The 21,934-nt window shown below is 35.3% G+C and overlaps 1 protein-coding gene across 14 annotated transcripts in view; it reads right to left on the minus strand.

The window, feature by feature from the left end:
- Nucleotides 1-247: 247 nt before the first annotated feature.
- Nucleotides 248-21,934, minus strand: part of TRDN (triadin) — a 278,614-nt gene continuing 256,927 nt past the window's right edge. For 6 of the 14 annotated variants that reach the window (XM_059700238.1, XM_059700227.1, XM_059700231.1 and 3 more), the window contains 8 exons: nucleotides 21,343-21,360; nucleotides 19,303-19,347; nucleotides 17,405-17,425; nucleotides 15,494-15,520; nucleotides 13,101-13,124; nucleotides 7,841-7,879; nucleotides 5,711-5,749; nucleotides 248-2,634 (listed from right to left, as the gene is read on the minus strand). In XM_059700238.1, coding sequence (XP_059556221.1) covers nucleotides 2,495-2,634; nucleotides 5,711-5,749; nucleotides 7,841-7,879; nucleotides 13,101-13,124; nucleotides 15,494-15,520; nucleotides 17,405-17,425; nucleotides 19,303-19,347; nucleotides 21,343-21,360 — 353 coding nt within the window. In that variant the 3' untranslated portion in view covers nucleotides 248-2,494. Of the gene's footprint in view, nucleotides 2,635-5,710; nucleotides 5,750-7,840; nucleotides 7,880-13,099; nucleotides 13,125-15,493; nucleotides 15,521-17,404; nucleotides 17,426-19,302; nucleotides 19,348-21,342; nucleotides 21,365-21,934 lie in introns of those variants that run through there. The other 8 variants (XM_059700235.1, XM_059700233.1, XM_059700230.1 and 5 more) reach the window with 7 other exon arrangements.

Here is a 21,934-nt window from a genome sequence, read left to right on the forward strand (position 1 = left end):
CATTCACAGCCTTCTTCAGCCTGGAGATGCTGGCCTATCATCATGTTTGGATTCTGATCCAACAAACACTTGTGAATAGTTGATCAAATCGTCCCCCTCCTCTCCTCCCTGGCACCTTCTGTCTTGATAACTGAATATAACTAATACAATTATTAAGTGCTTACATATTAATGAGCAATATGACATAAATTATGAGAGTTTTGACCAACCATTTACCTTTTTCTTTTAAAAAATGTAAACCACGAACTTGAAAGAACCAATAATAAGTTTATTGGGTGGAACCATACAAACAGATGAGAATTTAGCGAATATTTTTCAAGTGCTATCATCATTGTAACTCTAAGCAGATAAGCCTGAACAATTATTATTAACAATTAATCCTAATTGGTTTTGTCTAAATTCTAGTTATAATAAGTCATCATATTTTGCTTTTATCAAATAGTTCTCATAATGAAAGTGAAAGAAACAATAATATAATGTAGAAAAGCTCATTTCACTCAAAGGGAAAACATCCAAAAGTATTATTTTAGAAATTAATTTTGATGTCATATTCATTATAAGATATTTTGTCAGTGTCCACAGTACATCTGTGTATCAGGTTGGTTGTCTTGAAATCCTTACTTTACACACTGGAAAACAAGAATAGTGTGTTTCACAGATTTTCCAAGGCCACACATTGTGTCAGGATAATGCTGGTAATAGAATTTATCTCTGATATTTTTCTTATACAGCCCAGTGCTCGAGAAACTAAGTACTCAATAAAAAAATAGTCATTGACTATAAGAACTAATGAACAAATCATTATGTTCTATAAAATAAAATATTTCTTTTACTCACTAAATCAGAGAAGCTGGAGGAGCAGTTGAGCAATAAACTCTACACATTGTCCTACCACAAGTGTTTATTGCTACACGCAGGGGCTTTGTCAGCTGGTACCATCTGGTCAGTCCTGACAGGACACCTTTCCAGGCCCCCGTAAGGAGTGTCATTAATCTTGGTTCATGGTAATTAACTTCTGTGGTGTGAGTTAGGTCCACCAGCATGTGGCCAAGACCAACTTCTTTCACAAAAGTCACTGAAAATCCATTATTAATAATGAAGATGTTATTGATGTCCTAGCCTAATGATATTATAGTAAGACGGTGTTCTAAATCTTGGGATTAAAGAACTTAGTTAGTTGCAGTCCTTGAAAAGAAATCATTTGGCTAGTATCGGCTCTGGCTCCCTCACCGTAAGGTAAGTAGAATGCTAGAAAAAAATAACTCAATTTATTTCCTGAGTTCATTTGCCATAAGTTGAGTTGCAACTGTAAACATGAAAAGATCACAGTAGCATGACTTCTATAATTATTAGAAAAATGTGAGAAAGAACACAACTGTGTATATCACTGGGAGACAAAAGATGGCAAAGCCACAACAGTCATGCCCAATGATGTGTCATCAACTAAGTTAAAGATTGTCATTCATGTCATTGGCACGGATAACCAATTCCCTAAAAAACAAGTAAGACATCTCATGAGGCACTTATGTTTAAAATGTATTCCTTCAACTTTGATGACATTCATAGTTTTCTTTTTGGAGAAAGAAAAGCTATTTAACTCCACAGAAGGATCCTTTAGAAGTGCAATGAAAAGACTTTTGCATCTGTCACCCCAATGTAGTGATTGATGTAAAATTTCACCCAGGTGATATTTTCATTAGGGCACAGTCTGGAGAAATCTGAAAATTCTGCGTCTCATTTGCTTGTATTTTACACAAATGATTCACCAGACCTGCCTGTATTTCCACTAGAGTGAATGTCCTAAATACAATTCAAGATAAAGAATGTCCTGATTACAATCTTAGAGAAAAAGATTTATCAAACATTTCTATTCCTTCTTGTCATGTCTAAACTTCAGAGATATTTTGAGCTCAAAAATAGCATCACAAGAAACTGGTAGTACTCTTTGGTGGAACTGTAACCTGGTCTTGGAGCACAGTTACAACTAAAATAGAAACAGACATAAATACAACGAAACTATTAAACATCAACCTATTGGTAAATTGAGTTTAGATACCCATGATGCAAAAGAGTAGCTTTTATATAAGTTCCTGTACTCATTAAACTTAAAGCATAGTCTGTGCTTTCATTTAAAAATACCTATCTAACTGACGTCAGGAATTTCATTTTTTCATGGTGTCAATTACATTTAAAAGACCATTGTTAAGTAAACCTTAAATGAATTTGTGAACAACCCTGCAGTGATGGAAGTAGAAACATATAAGCACCCAGGCCAACAACAAACACGAATGGCCGATGCTTGAGTGCCAGATTTCAACATGTGTGCTGATTATTCAATCTTTTTACCCATTTATTTTTCTACACCAGGCAGAACAGTAGAATAGTTTCAAAGAAATTCCCTGAATTCCTTTATGTCAATCGCCTGTGCCAGTGTGGACAAATGGAAGATGCTATTCTCAAAGTCTTAAAGCACTGATACTGGCCGCGCATGGGCCTACTGTCCTTGTGGCTTCTGTGCTGGAGAACCGGGTGGCGCAGAGCTCTCCGCAGGGCGCTGGGCAGGAGTGACCGGAAACTGAAACCCATAGCCGTTATAACCATTCAGGTACACACATTGGAAGAAACTGATGGGGCCTGAGGAACAGAGCATGATAATTAGTTAAAAGAAGCAGAACGAAGGTGAGCACAACAAGGCCCTGTACCACAATGTATGTGGACATGGGTTGTATAGCCAGGTAGCCTTGACCATGACTGGCAAGTTACCAAAACTTGGTGTCTTGGATTCCTCATGTGTAGAATTGAGACAGCAACAAAGACCTCATGAATAGGTAATATACATGAAGCACTTGAAATACTTCCTGGCACATAATAAGCCCTCACCGAATGGATAATAAACAGTGGTCGGCAAACTGCGGCTCAGCAAACCGCGGCTCGCGAGCCACATGCGGCTCTTTGGCCCCTTGAGTGTGGCTCTTCCACAAAATACCGGCTCTTCCAAAAATACCAACTTCTGCGCATGGGCCACGAAGTTTCAATCGCACTGTATGTGCGTGCCCGCACGTGGTATTTTGTGGAAGAGCCACACTGAAGGGGCCAAAGAGCCGCGGTTTGCCAACCACAGGTTTAGCATAAACGTCCAAGGGCTTACTTCATAGACCTCTAGTGATGTGCACAGCATTCAGAAAAATTGTTATGGAGGTTTAAAAACACAAGCTTATCAATATGCAAAGTAACTGACTCTTTAAAAGTGTTTTCGTAATACCACAGAGCCTTGCGGTACCTATTGTTAGATATTCCACTTGCCTTTACCCATTAGGCAATGCCGCCAGGTAGCAGCTCTGTTGTCAGAGCAGAAAGCAACCCAGGAAGGGAGTTAAAGCCGAGTGAGGCGCTGTACACAGCAGACCCAAGCCCGAGCTCTGGCCCGGGAGGCGGGGGCTCCCAGGTGGCAGCTTGTTCAGAGATGGCCAGGCTCAGTGTTTTCCATCCTGTCCATTTGCAGGCTGTCACCCAACGACAGGCTTTTTTTGCAGATGGCCAGGAAAGAGAATGACAGTGCAAGCTAGTCGTATGGGGAATACAGGAAGCTGGCCAAATAAAGCAAGTAAAGGATAAAGAAAAGCCTGGGTTGGAAAAAAAGCGGAGGGAAGCAGCAAGAGATTATTCAAGAGATTGCTATTCAGGGATTGGTGTCAATTGGCTTCAATCCTGGGTTTTCAATAATGAAAAGAGTTTGGAGAATTCTTGGAAGGAAAAAAAGAACCTGTTCCTTTCCACTTCATCTCATGCAGAATTATTTCCCATTTTGTTCTAGTACCAAACAGATGCAGTATCAGACCTCGTCCCCTCCCCCAGGGTTGTTGCAGCTTGGGAGAGAGACAGGCTTCTGAGAGGGAGGGCATGACAGCCAGGCCTGTGTTAAGGAGGAATGGGAGTGCCATCGCTAAAAGTAGAAGAGTCCATCAAAGACAGCCTACCTTACAGATGAACCTTATCAGAGGTAGGATCTATTCTAACACATTCATTTAATCAGTGTTGAATAGGCCATTAATGAAAACATCACTATAGCCCGGCCAGTGTGGCTCAGTGGTTGAGCATCAACCTATGACCAGGAGGTCATGGTTAGATTCCTGGTCAGGGCACATGCCCAGGTTGCGGGCTCAATTCCCAGTGTGGGACTTGTGGGAGGCAGCCAATTGATGATTCTCTCTCACTATTGATGTTTCTGGCTCTCTCTCCCTCTCCCTTCCTCTCTAAAATCAATAAAAATATATTTTAAAAAACACATCACTATAGCTGCAAATTTTAGAGCTTATGTAAGTTGCATGAATATCAGGCTACAGGACTACTTCACCGTAAGTTGGAAATAGAAAATATTGTTTTGCTATAGTAAGTCTGCCAATTGAATTAAAATATGTAATATCATTTTACTAAAATATTGAATTGTTTATTTGTTTATTTTTCATTAAACTTTTTATTTTGAAATAAAAAATGAAAATAATACAGAGGGATCCCATGTACCCTTCACCCAGTTTCCCCCAATGGTAACATCTTTGAAAAATTATAGTGTAAAATCCCAACCAGGAAATTGACATTGACACCATCCACCTATCCTATTGAATTATGTTTTGAAAATTTATTTATGAAATAAGAGATTTTAAGTGTTTATGTGATATAGCCACAAATTGTTACCAGTAGGTAAACAATTAGGAAAGTGTTGCTGTAAAAATCAGAAACATGCCCAGATTGACTTTATGGATTTTGCAACAATATCTAAACATATTATTAAGATTGCTTGTTTTCTTGTATTCCTCATCTCCTCATAATTTGAGGGGTTATAATGAGCATCTCTAATAGCTAACCAGAGTTTGGGACTCAGTAGGCACTTAATATTTGTTCAATGAATCACATACTAATACAGACTAGGAGGCATTTGCTAATGCAGAGGTCATTTTCATAATTTCCTGCAGAAATACATTTAAGAAGCATTGTAGAACCCAGAGAACATTAACATCATTTCCTCAGGTAAATGTCTACTCTTTACTTTAAAAGCATTATGTAGAACAAACTCCAGTTATACCAATTTTAAAAATTGCTTCTTTTATTCTGCTCAGCAACAATTTTATTGCATATATGAATCCAAAATTGCTATTCAGATGGTATTGCTTTACCAACTGAAGAAAAATGTCTAATTTTGAAGTAGAGGAATAATGAGAATCATGGGCATTGAATTTTGTAACTGCATATGAATATTGATTGCATTCTAAAATCAATGATCTCCAAAATTGAATATTAAAAGCTTACCATCTAGCTAGAAAAATAAAAAAACCTTTCCATCAATGACATACCTACATTTTTTTTGATATAAAAGTGTTCAGCTTATCACTTCAGCTGTCTTTTTTATAAAGCAGACAGTAACATATCTAAGCGCAGATTCAGCTGAAGTGCTCAGATCAGAGCTGTGGAGAATGGTTGGCGACAACGGCCGCTTTAGTCATTATTTTGTAATTCCTCCAAATACGTGCATCTTGCCTGACACAAAAAGTAATGAGCTACTCTTTGAAGTATAAATGATCCACTCTAAAGTTATTCTTCATGTACTAAAAACCTTTTTATTCTCATACTGGTCTTCAGAGAATTTAGTTTTAATGTATATGTACCACCTTTACTACAGAGCCACATAACAGTTTTAATCTAATTATAAACTTACTTTTTTGCTTCTTTGTGGAAGACACATCTTCAGCTTCTTCTAGTGGATAAAAAATAAGAACATAAATCACTTTTTCGTTCACAGCTGCTATACAACAGATAGGTAGGGGTCTGAGAATGTCTAAACAGGGACACGGTATGAAAGGAATGGGAATTACTTGTGCTCCTCACAATACACTCTAGGTCAGTGACGGCGAACCTTTTGAGCTCGGCGTGTCAGCATTTTGAAAAACCCTAACTTAACTCTGGTGCCGTGTCACATATAGAAATTTTTTGCTATTTGCAACCATAGTGAAACAAAGATTTATATTTTTGATATTTATTTTATATATTTAAATGCCATTGAACAAAGAAAAATCAACCAAAAAAATGAGTTCGCGTGTCACCTCTGACACGCATGTCATAGGTTCGCCATCACTGCTCTAGGTTCTGATTCAGATTCTGTTCAGTCTTTCACTATAAAACTGAATAGGTAAGAGCCAGCGATAGAAGAGGAGCTGATGAAGGAAAAGAATGTAGCATGCCACAGGCAACTGTTCAAGTAGGACACTTCTTGCCCTAGACAGTTTGGCTCAGTGGATAGAGTGTTGGCCTGCAGACTGCAGGTTCGCAGGTTCCATTCCAGTCAAGGGCACGTACCTCCTTTGCAGGCTTACTCCCCTGCCCCTGCTCCTGGTCCATCGGGGGGTGGGAGGAGGGGGTGGGTGGAGGACAGGTAGGAGGCAACCAATTGATGTGTGTCTCTCACATCAATGTTTCTCTCTCTGTGTATCTTTCCCCCTGCCTTCCACTCTCTCTAAAAATCAATGAAAAAAAATGTCCTTGGCTGAGGATTAACAACAACAACAAAAAGGCAAATAGGAAACCTCCTGATATGTTGGATTTGGGTGGGCAAGGGCTAGCAGACATACATTTCGTTCTTAAAACATTGATGCTCAGTGTTCAAATAATATGGTCAGGGTAGAATCTGGCTATAAGATGACAATTTTAGTGAACACAATTCTAAATTTCTTTCTCAAAGTGTTATTTTCTACCCTGCTAATTCTGGGCACTGCCTCAGAACTTACATTTTCATGGTAAGAACAACTCTTAGGCAAACTCTCATTGTCCACAGGCAGGTTTAAAGAAGTAGAAGAGAAAATAACTGTTCTATAACAAGCCAAATTAAGAAGCCAGGAAACCCTTCAGGGAAAAATAATGCATCAAATTACTTGGAACCCTTGCAATAAAGATGAAATTTAGTCCTGAGAAGACTCGCTCAGGATCATGCATCTCATTGTACCAGATTTTTCTGAGGTTTGAGACCCTCCCTTCCTCCCTCCCTCCCTCCCTCCCTTCCTTCCTTCCTTCCTTCCTCCCTCCCTCCCTCCCTTCCTTCCTCCCTCCCTCCCTCCCTCCCTCCCTCCCTCCTTCCCTCCCTTCTTTCCTTCTTCCCTCCCTCCCTCCCTCCCTCCCTCCCTCCCTCCCTCCCTCCCTCCCTTCCTTCCTTCCTTCCTTCCTTCCCTTTTTCCTTTATGCTATTGCTGTTAGTATAGGCAAGTTATCTTAATTTTTTAAAAAATATATATTTTATTGATTTTTTACAGAGAGGAAGGGAGAGGGATAGAGAGTTAGAAACATTGATGAGAGAGAAACATCAATCAGCCGCCTCCCGCACACTCCCCACTGGGTATGTGCCTGCAACCAAGGTACATGTCCTTGACCGGAATTGAACCTGGGACCCTTGAGTCTGGAGGCCGATGCTCTATCCACTGAGCCAAACCAGTCAGGGCGCATCTTAATTTTTCTTAATAAAAATATGTTAAGCTAAGATTTCAACATTTATGTGCTTTTCCTTGCTAACATTCCCTTAATCCTTGGTTATATGATAATTTTGAAATATTGCTCTTGCATCTAATAATTACTTGTGAATAAATCAGTGTCCAATAGTAACCTCAGTACATAAAGATACACACCCACACACACATTCATACAAATAATAGAAAAAAATGTTTTTTGAAAAAACACATCCACTATATAAACATTGCTTAGGAAAAGTTAAGGGCTAGGACAAAAGCAGTTAAATAAAATAGGCAGCTGATATATTATGGTCTTGAGAAAAAATCATGTGACCTTAAGATAATAAACTCACCTTCAGCTTTCTTTGGAGCTGGAACATCTTCAGAGTCTTCTAGGGAGTAAACAAAAAGATAGTTTATTTTCCAGATTTCCCAAAGAGAAAGTATTGTATTTAACATGTTTTAAGAGTCACAGGATCTCTTAACTTATAAACTAAGCATCTAGTGTCTCTGCAAATAAGATCCTCTGAAATAAGGCAACTTCTCCGACTTAGAGACATGGGGAGAAATGAGTGCCATGATGCCTGGACCATGGGCAGCACAGTGAAGGCTGGCCACAGCAAGGAGGGCCTGCGGTGACCCTCTCAAACGGGCCCCTCCTCCCCTGACTCCTAAATTGTCTTTCAAAATCACAATAACTTTTAGAATCTAGAGAATTTGAGGTAAATGGATTCTCATACACAATGTAGATCAAGAGGAAAATATCCACCCATATATTTTACTATCAAACTGATGTTTGATACTTGTAAAGGCAATTAAAAGACATTAGATGTTGAACTAAAGCCTAAATATATAAGGAATGCATCTTAAGATGCATTATTTATATTGCTTGGTTTTGTGTAGTCTACTTAAAAGTACATAGTACAATAACATGGAAATAATTTTGGCACAGATAATTCTAACACAATATAATTAAATGATCTTTAAATTTTCATAACTTTTAGCACTTGTAATGATCTGAAAGAAGGTCAATTTTGAATTATTTACTCATGTTTTGCATACCAGCAGTTCACAAATAAATAAAAAAGAGGAAAAATAGGTCATTATACAAAGTTTCTCAAATGGGAAAGAAAGGTGACCTTTTGGAAGAAATGTTATTATGTAAAAGAAAAAATGGGCAGTAGAAAAATAATTACTAGCCTTTTTCTTCATAGCAAATTAGTAGAGTTTTAACCTGATTAGTTTTCTAAAAGATTTAAATGCAGGCTAAACTCACCTAAACACTGGATTAAATGCCGATGGTCTTAAACTGTGCAATCAGCAGATATAAATAAAGGTACAGTATAAATGGCTATAGGGCATTTTGATGTAACTGGTACCTGTATTTAAAGAATGATGTGAGAGTTGTTAGGTAAGTCCAATAATATTTTAATTGTGAAATAAAAATCTGGTAATGTCTATGGAAGATGTTTAAAAAATTAAAATGATGCAAGGTCCTTGTACACAAGAAATATACAGTCTATTTTTGTATATTACAGCACACTTAAAACTAAGACACCTATCCTCTGGATCTATTTGTTACCCCTGGGGAAATAAATGTGGAGAATAAACACCTTAGCTTCTTCTCTATCCCAAATGCTAGTTTTACAGTCAAAGTGAAAATTATCCTGAAGTTTTCCTGTAATTTGTTCATATAAGAAACAGTTACTTTTCAGCTATAATAATTACAATGAGCTTTCTTTCTGGGCCATGTACTCTTTTGGGTATTTTACATATGTTTCCACTTAAGCTTCACAATAGACCTACAAAGCAGGTAGAATAATCTCCATTTTATGAGAAAACATTGAGGTTAAAATAATTTTCTTTCAAGCAACACATTTTAAAAAGTGGGCTAGAAGATAGGAAGCGAATTTTCCTCAATTTCTAGACTTTTGTGACTTTAACTAGACTATTCTATCTCTACATGCAAAGCACTTTGCTATGTGCCCTGAAAGAACCAAAAAGAAACATAATGCTACCTGGAAGTAACTGGCAGCCAAGTGGAGAAAATGGACATGTACTCAAACAGGTATAAGATTCTATGGACTTCAAGGTAGTATGTGACAATTGCCAAAATGCTAGTAAATGAGAGGTGTTTTCGAGGGTGGAATGGTCACTTCCTCTCATGGAGATCAAATAAGTGTTTCTGGAGTTTATACCATTGGAGATGAACTTTGAAAGTTCATTTAGTCAGAGGTAGGAAGAATAATCCAATAAAACAGAATGACAGGACCAAAGTTTCGGATGCAGGAATGTTGAGAACATGGAAATTTATATTGGGTTTAAAGCTGTGATAGTATAGAAAATGATTATAGAAAAAATATTTAAACTCTAGTTTAAGCCTGGATCATAGAGACTCTAGACCAGTGGTTCTCAACCTGTGGGTTGCAACTCCTTTGGTGGTCGAATGACCCTTTCACAGGGGTCGCCTAAGACCATCCTGCATATCAGATATTTACATTATGATTCATAACAGTAGCAACATTACAGTTATGAAGTAGCAACGAAAATAATTTTATGGTTATGTCACAACATGAGGAACTGTATTTAAAGGGCCAGAAGATTGAGAACCACTGCTCTAGACCCTCAGGTAAGAAATGTAAAATGTATTCTAAATTCACCAAGAATAAATATTGAACATTTATTACATAAGTGGTGTAATCAGTTTGAAATATTGGAAAACTTTATCAATAGAAATGAAAAGGAAGGGTGAAAGATATTATTGAGAAGGTAGGCTTCAGAAGAATTTGAGGTCTTATCCACAAAGGGGTAGATAGCAAGTTTGGTTGAGCCCACCGACGAAGTGCAGAAGGGTAGGAAAGAGAGCTGAGAATGGGAGAACTCAGCCTCTGGGGAAAAAGTAGCAGAATCCTAATACTGAAAACAATAACAAAAATGTTCTACATTATGGGAATCAAGAGAAAAAACAATTCAAAAAGTGTGGGAGACCAGCAATGTTTAGCGCATCCTAGTGATTTCAAATGGAGGAGAAGTGAGAAAAGGTAATGAAATTTTACATGTGAAAATGACTTGAAGATATTTGTAGGCAAAAAAAGGAGGAGGATTTCTTAGAGTAAGACCTTAAGGTATGTGACTGAGGAGCAAGGATTAGGGGAGGCAAGAAGGACTGGAGTCAAGATAAACATGATTTTCGAAGCAGCAATGCTTTTTAACATGGGAGGATAATGTTAGGTAAAATAATGGGAAAAATAAAAAGAAACTGTAATGTGGAGAGAAGGAACATTTTAAAGAATCCACATTGAGGACATCGACTGTTAATTCTATTATTATTTTATTTTTAGGATAAAAATTTCTGTGTAATGTCCAGTCTGCTCTGAATATTCTTAGCAAACATGAGAAATAAATAAAAACTTCCTAAATAATGCATGTGTGTGTACCAGAAGTTGCTCTATATTTACTTCCATTAGCAGCCTATTCGAATTTGTGCAGAGTTTTAAGAAATACTCATAGGTAAATGCAGAGAAAAGGATAACAGCATGAAGTTTGTATTCTCCGTCACTCCTCTTTGTTCAATTTTCTGCATCACTTTGTCTTTGCAGAAATACCAACAACTCCAAATTATTTTCTTAACTAATTTGCTGGATTATGTGTAAACAGTATGAGATTTTACATTCTAAGAGTTTACGTGTTTTCTCTTTTCCAAGAAATCCTAAGGATCCACAGTAGTTCAAAGTAGCAGTTGACAGCCAGATTATTTTAGCTATTAGTTATGAAAGTCATCTGGGCATGCTAGGATTTAAAATAATCATGAGTGTTAAAGAAAATTAACTGGTACACTGAGCAATATCCACTGAATTCTTGAAATGGGCCCCAGGGAGTAATAAAGCATGCAGAGACCGTCCACCTTGGGGATGTTGCACAAAGTGAAGCAATGGTATTCAATAAACGTGTGCAGTCCTTTCTGAGTGTCTGTCCTGTCACTCTGAGGATAAGGCGCAGCTGTCTCGAGGGCAATGTCAGAGCAACTGAACATCACCAGGAAATGAATGAGGACACAATGCTGAAATGAATGAGGACACACTGCTGGTATCCAAAGACTAATAACTACACCAGTCATTTCCACACATCAATACTCCCCCTTCCTGACCCAAATGACCAATTGTTGGTAGAGGACCTAGTCCTTCAAAAAACAAAAAACAAAACAAAAACCCACAAGAAATGTAGGCACTAGAGTGTCGCTAGAGAATGTGAGTAGAAGGGATCGATGGCTTCAAAGCAGGAGCTATTTCGCAAACTTCCTTTACTCAGAGACAAATAAATGACCAACAAATAAATAAGAAGTCTAATCCCCCAAATTATACATGTATATAATGTTGAAAAGAGGGTTCAGAAAAATAACAATGAGGTCTGGGCTTAATTTATCTTTTTCCAGTTAACAACCCTAACCATAGTTCAAGGTACAAATGCTAGAATTACTTCCTTCAGAAAGTCTGCCCTGACTAATTTGGCTGTAGGGGAAAGGTGTGGTGTAGGGTAGTTTCAGAGGGCTTTACTGAGGATCAACTCTAAGTTTTGCCCTTGCATTAGTGAGGCAAGTTTGTATCCTTTTAATTATTATCCGTTTTAAAATTCCTAAAGCAAGTCCATGTGGATTTTTATTTTTTGCAGAAAAAGAATTTTTAGTGATATACGTAGCTTTGGGGAATTGAAATGTGACCAGTAGAAACTGAAATGTTCTGTAAATATAAAATACACACACAATTTCAAAAAGCTCAATATAAATAATAATGTAAACTGGTCTGTAAATGTAAAATACACACACAATTTAATACATTTCTATATTTGTACAAGTGGACTTGGTATTTGTATGTATAGAGTTAAATAACATTATTAAACTTATTTTTTTTTTACTCTTAATGTGTCAACTAGAAAATTTTAGTTGGCTTGCATGATGTTACATTAAATAACACTGATTTAAAATTATTTGTTTTTCTTAATCTGGATACATGGAAATAAAAATGATTATTTCCTGAAGTTTTGGGAACTTATAGAAAAATATACAGTTGTAACCTAAACATTAAGAGCCCCATCTGTATCTAGGTCTTGATATTTTAGAGAGTGTTTTCTGAGAGCTTTGTCTGTTTATGCTATACAAGATTAGATCCATTCCTATGTTATTTGCAGATATGCAATTACACTTAAGTTAATGAAGATTAGGAAACAACAAAAGTAAACCGTAATTACTTGACCTTCTATGCTGTATAGCAAATTTTTAGTGATTAAAGGTTTAAAACAGAAACAAGATTATTTTGTTTCATTCTACTTCAACCACTGAAAACATTTATATATTTGAATGCAGGTCATTAATCTTCAGACTCAAGAACATGATATAGTATTTCTGTCACAAGCTATCATTTCAAATGATGTAGTTTTGTGTGTGTTTTTAAGTTTCGGCATAAGTAAGATTAAAAGTTAACAAATTCTTGTCAGAGGTTTCAATATAAAATGACTCAAATTTGAAATACATTAAGCATATAAATATGTTATGAATTTCAGTTTGAAATTCATACTGTGTACCAAAGAGAATTTTTCATCAATAGAAGCGGTACTTACTTGATACTCTTGCAGGTTTTTCTGCTAAAAAAACAAAATGGAAACAAGTTCTGTTTAACTCAGATAAAATGCAAAGAAATTATATATAAATGAACTATATGAAAGTTTCTAATATCTTTTTACTTTCTCCTTATTGTTAATGAAGAAATATAACTCTATTGCCTGAGAACATGGATCTGTGAATCTCTTAATTGCTTTTATGTGAGATATTAAAAAAAGCTATTAATCATTGTAGGTGTCACAACATGTTTATGCTTTTTAAACACTCCTCTAAAATCAGCAGGATCTTTTTTAAATTAAGTGTTTTGGCTCGACTATAATTATACCTGATTTGGGAAAATTACTTTGGACGATATAACTAATCTAAATATTTGCTTTTAAGTTTCCAAATTTCATAAAAATATATCATTGAAAATTATTTTCCTTTCAAAGGTGAATAAAGACAAATAACTACCAATTGAACTATAAAATCAAATCTTAAAAACAATATGCAAAATCAGTTTAATTTTTCATAGCTATCTACTTATTAGTTTCAATGAGAGATCATAATTCTTCAAAGTAATATGGTTTTCCATTAAACTGTATGTATGTAGGACAAAGATATAAAGTGAGATGATTGTCTCAAATACTATAGCAGACATTCCAACTTCTTGAAAAAGAAGAGGACTGGTAACACCTGCATCCTACCAACATTAGTTTAATTTAGAAGAGTAGGCTTAGAAATACTAATTTTTAAAGGAATCTGCATTATAGAATTAACTTTGAGACTTGTAGAGTTTCTTTAAAAAAATATTTTTATTGATTTAAGAGAGGGAGAGGGCATGAGAGGTAGAACCATCAATGATGAGAGAGAATCATTGATCAGCTGTCCCCTGCATGCCCCCAAATGGGAATCCAGCTGCAATCTGGGCATGTGCCCTGACTAAGAATTTAATCTTGACCTCCTGGCTCACCCACTGAACCACCCTGGCTGGGCAAGTCTTATAGAGTTTCTAATATAGACTTAATTCTGAAGTTTCTAAGAATTACAAATTTATAAAAATTAAGTTAATGCCAAGAGAAAGTGTTTTTAAAAATATTTTCACCTGGGATCCTATGTTTTAAGTGCTATTACAGCAATACACCTCATATATAAATAGGAAAATAAATAAAATAATGCAGGAAAATACTTCTCTAAGGCTAACATGTTATTATTTTTTTCCTTAAAAATACTAGGTTTGGCTAGAAAGAAGGTAACTTAGAAAGGAATCAAACATTTTTGAGATATAAAAACTATCTGTTGAATGAAGGAATGAATAGAAAAGTGGCAATACTCTCAACTAGTTAGGCTTTTGCTTTCTTATGTAACAATTCTTTTCTACTGTGTGTATTCATAATATAAAGATCTTAAAAATGATGCACTCAAAGAATGAAATCAGAAAGGAGTATCAGAAAGGAGGATTCAATGTCTGAATCCCTTGCTCAGGCCTTGAATCATAGCTTTAACAGACCACCTCCTTGGGAACAATGTGAGATCCATTTATCTTTAGGCTGCTCTGGTTGGTACGAAGCTTCACCTTTTATTGTCACCGTGTAATAGGAGAATAAAATATGATTGAGTAGGCTTAAGTGTTAAGTCTCTGGCATCATACTGACTTAGAACCAATTCCTGAATCTGCCATGTAAACACCCTGAGATATCAGACTTCTTCTCATCACACTTGCATCACCTTTAAACTGGGCATAATTGGTCCTGTACTAAGGTTTAAATGAACTGATAATAGAAAAGGATATGGCTATGGCTGGTTTTTTTTTTTTAAGTAATTGGTTTCTTCTCATTCTTCTAGTTGATTATCTTAAAAGATATTCACATTTTGGAAAAAATTCCAATATGCAAATTGTGCTCCTATATCTTTCTACAAATGTGTTTTGCTCTCTTGCTCTAAATTTTACCCCTTAATATAACTGATAGCTATATGTCTAAATTATTAATAATTTTATATCTAAGTTATATGTCTAGAAATGTGCTGCCATTTCAGGTACACATTCTACAGCACCAGCAACAGAGAACCGGTGAAAAATAAGACCCCACCTGCCACCCCATCCCAACACACACACTGGAGATCCATGTTTTACTATGAATGAGAATACTTGTTCAATCAGACAGGAGTGAGATGGAAACCGATACTTAAAGAGTGGCAACCAAGTATGTCATGGAAATGTTACCTAAGTTATCTCATTTAATACTTACAACAAGCCTCTGGGGAAGGCCTTATGCCTATTCTATAGATGAGGAAACTGGGAATCTGAGCAGCTAAGGAATTTTTCCAAATGTTACACAGTTAGATAGAGACTCAAATTTGCATACTGTTTCCACAGATCTGTGTTACCTCCCATGGATTAGTAAATATTTACCTGCTTCTCTGACTTCTGATGTTTCCTCTTTAGAAAAGAAAAATACAACAGGAAAAAAGGGAAGAAAAAGAAAGGAAAGAATAGTTTTTTTAAAAAATTTAAGTGCCTATTGAGCATCAACTGCAGATATTGCTGATTGAATTCTAATAGTAATGGCAATAGAGGCATATACTCAAAATGGCAAAGAAACACACTGATAACTAATATTTCTAGAAACTGTAACTAGAAATCTATTTTGGAAATAGAACCATTTTATGAACAATCTTAAAGAGTCTCTTCACATATGTCAACCTTTAATTATGACAATATTCTTCACATTAGTAGCAATAATACAAACTAAGTAGACTAGAGATTTTATCCAACTCAAAGGCAACATTTAATATTTTACATTGGCATAGAATATATTCAGAAGAAAATTGTAGCTGTATTTGTAAGAATATTTCATAACATTTATTATTAGTCCTTGTCATTTAAAAACTTTAGATACAACTTCGAGATACACTCTTGTTGAAATGCACATATTTTTACTCCAGGGTAAAGTCTGGGTCACAATTTCACAGTATTAAATAAACATTTCATTTTTATAAGATTGCATGACATTCATACATTTTAAAGATTTCATAAATTGTTGTGTTTTTATTACTGTTTGAAACCAAAATAAAAACAGTAATTCTGAAATATTATAAACAACTTACCTTTCAGTTTTGAAAAAAATAAGAAAATAAAAGCTAATGTGTTAAAATTAAATAACTGAGGACAGATCATGAGTTCTGAATTTGTCTTAAGCCAGTGGTGACTAGTAGAGGGAACTCCAAACTGTGTTTCCTCAATACATCCTAACAAGCAACTGATGTAACCACTTTTTTTTTCTGCACAGGTATTAGTTATCACGGTAAATGTCTTAATTTCACAGGTATTGTTATAGGCACCTCTCACCGACACCAGCCCCCTGAGCCAATGGGAGAGGGCTGTTCCCAGCCTCAATCCTCGTTTTCTCATATAAATGAATGTATATGAGACACCTTGCCTGCGTTGTGAAAAGCCAATTTATTAAAGCAATGAAAGCATGCATCTTTACTGAAAAAAAGCAAAAACGAAGCCGGCAAACCTCTGCATCCGGCTTACGAAGCACAGACGGGCTCCCAGCTCGTCTGCAGAGCAGGTTGGCTGGGGTCTGAGGCGTTCCACACCCTCCCGTTTAAGGCTTCGGAATTCCTCTGCTGACTACTTGGGCACAGATTCATTCTCAGGGTCCCTTTTTATTTACTTTGTTGTGTCCTTCCCAGAATTCACGAGAGGCACTTGACAACTTTATCTTGCCAAGCCCTGAGACTGCGGCTTCTCTGCTCGGGGAGTAAAACGGCCCTATTTTCCTTTTCCCTTCCCCCCTTCCCTTCCTGCATTCTCTCATTAGGAGGTTTTTAGCTATTTGCTCAGGTGTCGGTGCCTGGGGAAGATAATGGTGTGTTCCTTACAAGCTGGCTGCAGAGTGCCCACACTGTTTGGCCTTGTTTTAACTTTCCTGTCTCAGTGTCCCTGTTTCTTCGGCCTGGAATCCTGTAACAGTTTTAGCTGGCTCCAACTGTCATGTCCATATTTCCTCCTTCCTCTCACCCCTGACCCTACATGCCTAACCCTGTTTCTAACTCCTCTCAGTATGAAAACAAAAAATCTTCTTAGGCATTCTTTATATATCCTGGTATGGTATAATACATCTAATAAGTGCTCACTAAATACATGTTCTAGGGTTAATAAATACAATACATACAATATTATTTCTCAAAATAATTTCTGTTGTTAATGTCATAATGGCTATAGCCATTATGTACTTTTTGACTGCATGTACAACTCAAATAAATTACACATTCAAAATAATAGCAAGTTCTTAAAATTCTAAAATGGTACACTTACTTAAAGTTGGTTTTGGTTTGTCTAAAAAGTAAAAAGAAAATAAAATTAGTGATAATTTTCTACCTGTAGAAAAAATATCAGCCATTTTTGTTTCCTATTTCTATTTGTTCAAGTTAAAATAGGCAAAGGCTAAACTTATAATTAAAATGAGCAATAAGTAATGCACTTTGAATAATTTGTAAGTCATATTCGCAATGCATTCCCAAACAAGAAGTTGTAAAGCTTCAAAATATAGATTCTTCATGGTATCTTCTTTTTTTCCTTTTAAGTATATTTTTATTGATTTCAGAGAGGAAGAGAGAGGGAGAGGGAGAGATAGAAACATCAATGATGAGAGAGAATCACTGATCCGCTGCCTCCCGCATGCCCCCCACTGGGGATCCAGCCTGCAACCTGGGACTGGAATCAAACCCAGGACCCTTCAGTCTGCAGGCCAATGCTCTAGGGTCATGTTCTCTTCTTTATTCTTGTAAAACCTCATCTTTGGTTTGAGACAAGATGAATGTTCATGGTAATCTGAATTCCTGATTCTGAATGGCATAAAGTGCATCTTTTATCACTGCCTTTACAGAATACATATTAATTAATATAAACTATTTAAACTTTCCCAATCTAGTTTTTAAATGAAGGTGCTGACTTTTAAAATCGTAGGAAGAATAAATAAGAGGTAGGTGAAAAATGCAAAGCTTGACCTCTTCCTCCAAGATCGCTTGTCTTCTGAAGTTATTAATCAAAAGCTTTAATTATTCAGTCTTATATCTCAAGATCTATTTATTCATTAAAAAGTAGCTAACATTTGTTCATGATTGTGAAGAATGGGAAGCATTTAAAATTAGGTCAACCAATTAATAGTAGGCAACACAAACTGATACAACTTTTTTAGAGAGCAATGAAAAAACTATATAAATTACATTGAATACACCACTTTACTTAAAAAATGTTACTTTGTGAAATTTTACCCCAAAGATAAATTCACAAGACTAGATACGTAGATGTATTTATTACTGTAAATCATTAAAGAAAGCTTGTTAGACTACTCAATGATATGTTAATCAGAGACTAGTTAAGTGAAGTGTGTGAAGCTATACATATAAGATAATAATATTAATGAGATGAATTTTTATCTACTGATATAAAAATATCTTCAAAATACACCCATGAATAGAAAAATCTCAGAAAAAGATAATTTATACTATGCTGTGATTTTTATAAAAAGTGGGAATATGTATTACTTGTAAATATGTATGTGTATGTATATATTGCTAGACAGATACATTAAGAAAAAACAGTGATTACCTATTGGACATTACTAGATATTTTGGGAATGGGAACTGGTATAATAGGGAAAAAAAGAAGAGGGAGGGTTATTTTCTCAGTCTCCTATTTGCCTCAGTGTTTGAAACATGCCAAATATTATATATATTAAAAATTGATGAATATTCTTAAAATAAGCTATTAAAGAATGGTATAACTTATATTTAAAGAAAATATGTCTTGTTGAAATTCATTACTACTTTTCAGTGAAGTATGTACAATTTTATAGGATATTTTATAATACTACAGTGAATGAATGTCATCAATACGATAAATTATATTAATATTGACAACAGTCAAGTAATATTGAAAGGGTCTTGTGAATACGAAAGAAAATACTATTTCGTTAGTAGTGCTGTATTATAATAGCATGTTTTCCAATCCATATATATTAGTTATAATATTCAGCAAAATGTTTGTCAACAATACCACAGCCCCATGTCAGATAAACTAGATTTTACCACAAAACTAGAAGACTAAGCACTCTCAGAAAATAAAATAAAAAGCATTTTATGCTTTGCTTTCATTTTCAAATTTAATAAAAGTAATGAATTAATACAATGTAAACCAAAAGACAAAATCACCCGTTTTTATATGTGGAGATTCTTTTTCTTGATGTTCAGCTTTTTCTAGAGAGACAGAAATCAAAATTGGTGATCAGTGGATTGTTTGTGTAGCAAGCTTTTCTTATTTATATATTTGTAGGCTATCATTGACATGGGAAGCATGCCCCCAAAGTCATTTGCATGTAACTTGGAACACAGAAAGCATATTGCCATAGAAACACATTAAAAACAAGGTCAGGTTCGTTCTCAGGGCATCTTGTAAGACAGTTGCAAAGATACTAGCCTTCTTGGGGCCAGGTGGTATAAAAGAAGACAGAATATGACAAAGAGGGGAACAAGAAGAGGATTTTTCTTTCTTTGCTGAAGGTTGAGTCATTCCTTGGGGATATTTTAAAGTCGATGACATTTGCTCTTGGCATATACAAGCTCCCTTTTTACCTCTCTGACTCCTTCTAGTTCCCTTCTCACTGGGTCAGAAGCAATTTGGTGCTGGGCATATGTTTCTTGTAGAAAGTTAACCTAGACCTGCCCTATTCCAGAAAGTACCACATTTGTATTTGCATTTTCCTGGACTACACACACTCTCTTTACAGGTCCAGTTAGAATTCTCACAGATAAATCTGAGCTAAGTCTAGGACATGACAAACTGAATGAAAACGTGTAACTGATATCCCTCTTCGTCTCTGAAAAATATTCGAATAAAAGAAAAAAAGCGGTTTCTCTCTTACATCAAAAGTAGAATTCCAAATGAAGCCATGTAGGGTAGGATATTTCAAATAAAATTGAGAATATTCAAAAATAGAGACCATTGCCAAACATGAATTCTTTTTAATTCTTTCTTTCTAATCACCTCCAGGGCTAGTCTTCATGAGATATTATTGATATTTACCCATTCTTTGCTTATCTCACTCCTGAGTTTGGAGACTCTCTAAAAGTACTGCTATTTATCCCTGACATGGTTTCACCAACAGTGAAGGATGTGGGAGATGTGGGATCCACACTGTCATAAGACTAAATTGGATATATGTAAATTAGGGATTGACAGAATTCAAAAATGAACTTCAATGAACTTAGTTTGCATAAATATTAATATTAAATAAGCATGCAAAATAAAAAGGAAATTAAGAAGTTAATATTCAAGACTGTCATACTAATAACAACACAATAGCATAATAGTTATAGTAATAATACTATAAAATGTTCTTTCAAAATGTGAGCGGTTCTAGGATGGGGATATTTAGCCTCTATGTTTGTAGCATATCTCCTAAACAATTTATACAGCCTCCTAACGGCCTCACCAAATTCATCTTTGGACCTGGTTGATCTATTTTCATACAGGAGCTAGAGAATATTTGACCAACTTATGCCTTCATCTAAGCTTCTGTTTCACAAATATATATAATTCAAGAACCATCATCACAATTTGATACAATCTTGGACTTATTTATGATTTTTGTAACAATGAGCAAATGTTCCCACCTTCCTGAGTCAAATAGTAAGCTTTTAAACTCCCGCAACTGTATTAAGCTCTGTATCACTCCTGAACAATAACATTACTGATCATTGAAGTTCACACTCATGAGAAAATTCCATGATTTTAATAAATCACAAAATGTTTATAATCTTATGAATTTCTAAATACCAATGAATATCTATGATATAATTAATGCTTCTTAAAACATACAAATTAAAACTGTATGTGGTTCATAATGCTAACAATTATATAGCACATCCTATTTTTTGTTATGTATTATGTATGTTTGAAAGGTGCTCATCTATCCTAACTTCTTAGTGTTATTTTATAGCTGATATGGACTCACTATGTTAATATTAATATCAATACAATTTCCAGATATTTCTTCTGAATAATATAGTTAACTATTGATTAGTAGTGAAAGGGAAGGATGTTAAATCAAAGCCATAACAATAACATTAATTTGTCACCTATATGGGTGTTTTAGTCAGAGGCAACACTAAAAATATTTTTTAGAAAAGCACATGGTTAAACTTGAAATGATCAAGCAATACTTTTCAGCTTTTATTCTTTTCATCTCTTACTTGCTGATTTAGGCTTGACTGTGGAGAATGGAAAAAAAAATAAATGCCATATTGATGAGTATAAACCATGGAAAATAATTCCTTAGCATTATACTTTCTTAGTTTTTAGATTTTCTTCTTAAACTTAATCTATTCTCTCTGCTAATAAAAAACAAAGACACACAAAATGTATGTAAAATTTAAAACAATCCATGCATTTGGAACAAATACATTGGGCTACTTTCTTTTTAATCCCCAAATACCATATAACTAAATAAAATACTCAGGAGGCAACAGTAACACCTTAAGGTGAATATTAGGGGCACATTAACTGAAATTATGAGCTTAGGCAATGATTTGAATAGAGTACATTGTCATAAGAGGAATGTGAAGTGGCCTTATGCATTTTTTTCTCATGTGATAATGGCTTGTAATTTCTCTTAATAGTTCTTTATCAAGTTCTATTATATTTTCTCTGAGAGACTGTATTTAAAACTTTATTATCATAATTATCTCAGTTAAAAGAAATTACTTCACAGACTTTTTCCTTTGGAATTATTTTTAATAAGAGATGGGACTCTTGATGACCAAGGTGTGGGGGATTTCTGTTTTG

Source organism: Myotis daubentonii, chromosome 6 (assembly GCF_963259705.1).
Source record: "Myotis daubentonii chromosome 6, mMyoDau2.1, whole genome shotgun sequence".
Taxonomy (NCBI): Eukaryota; Metazoa; Chordata; class Mammalia; order Chiroptera; family Vespertilionidae; genus Myotis; species Myotis daubentonii.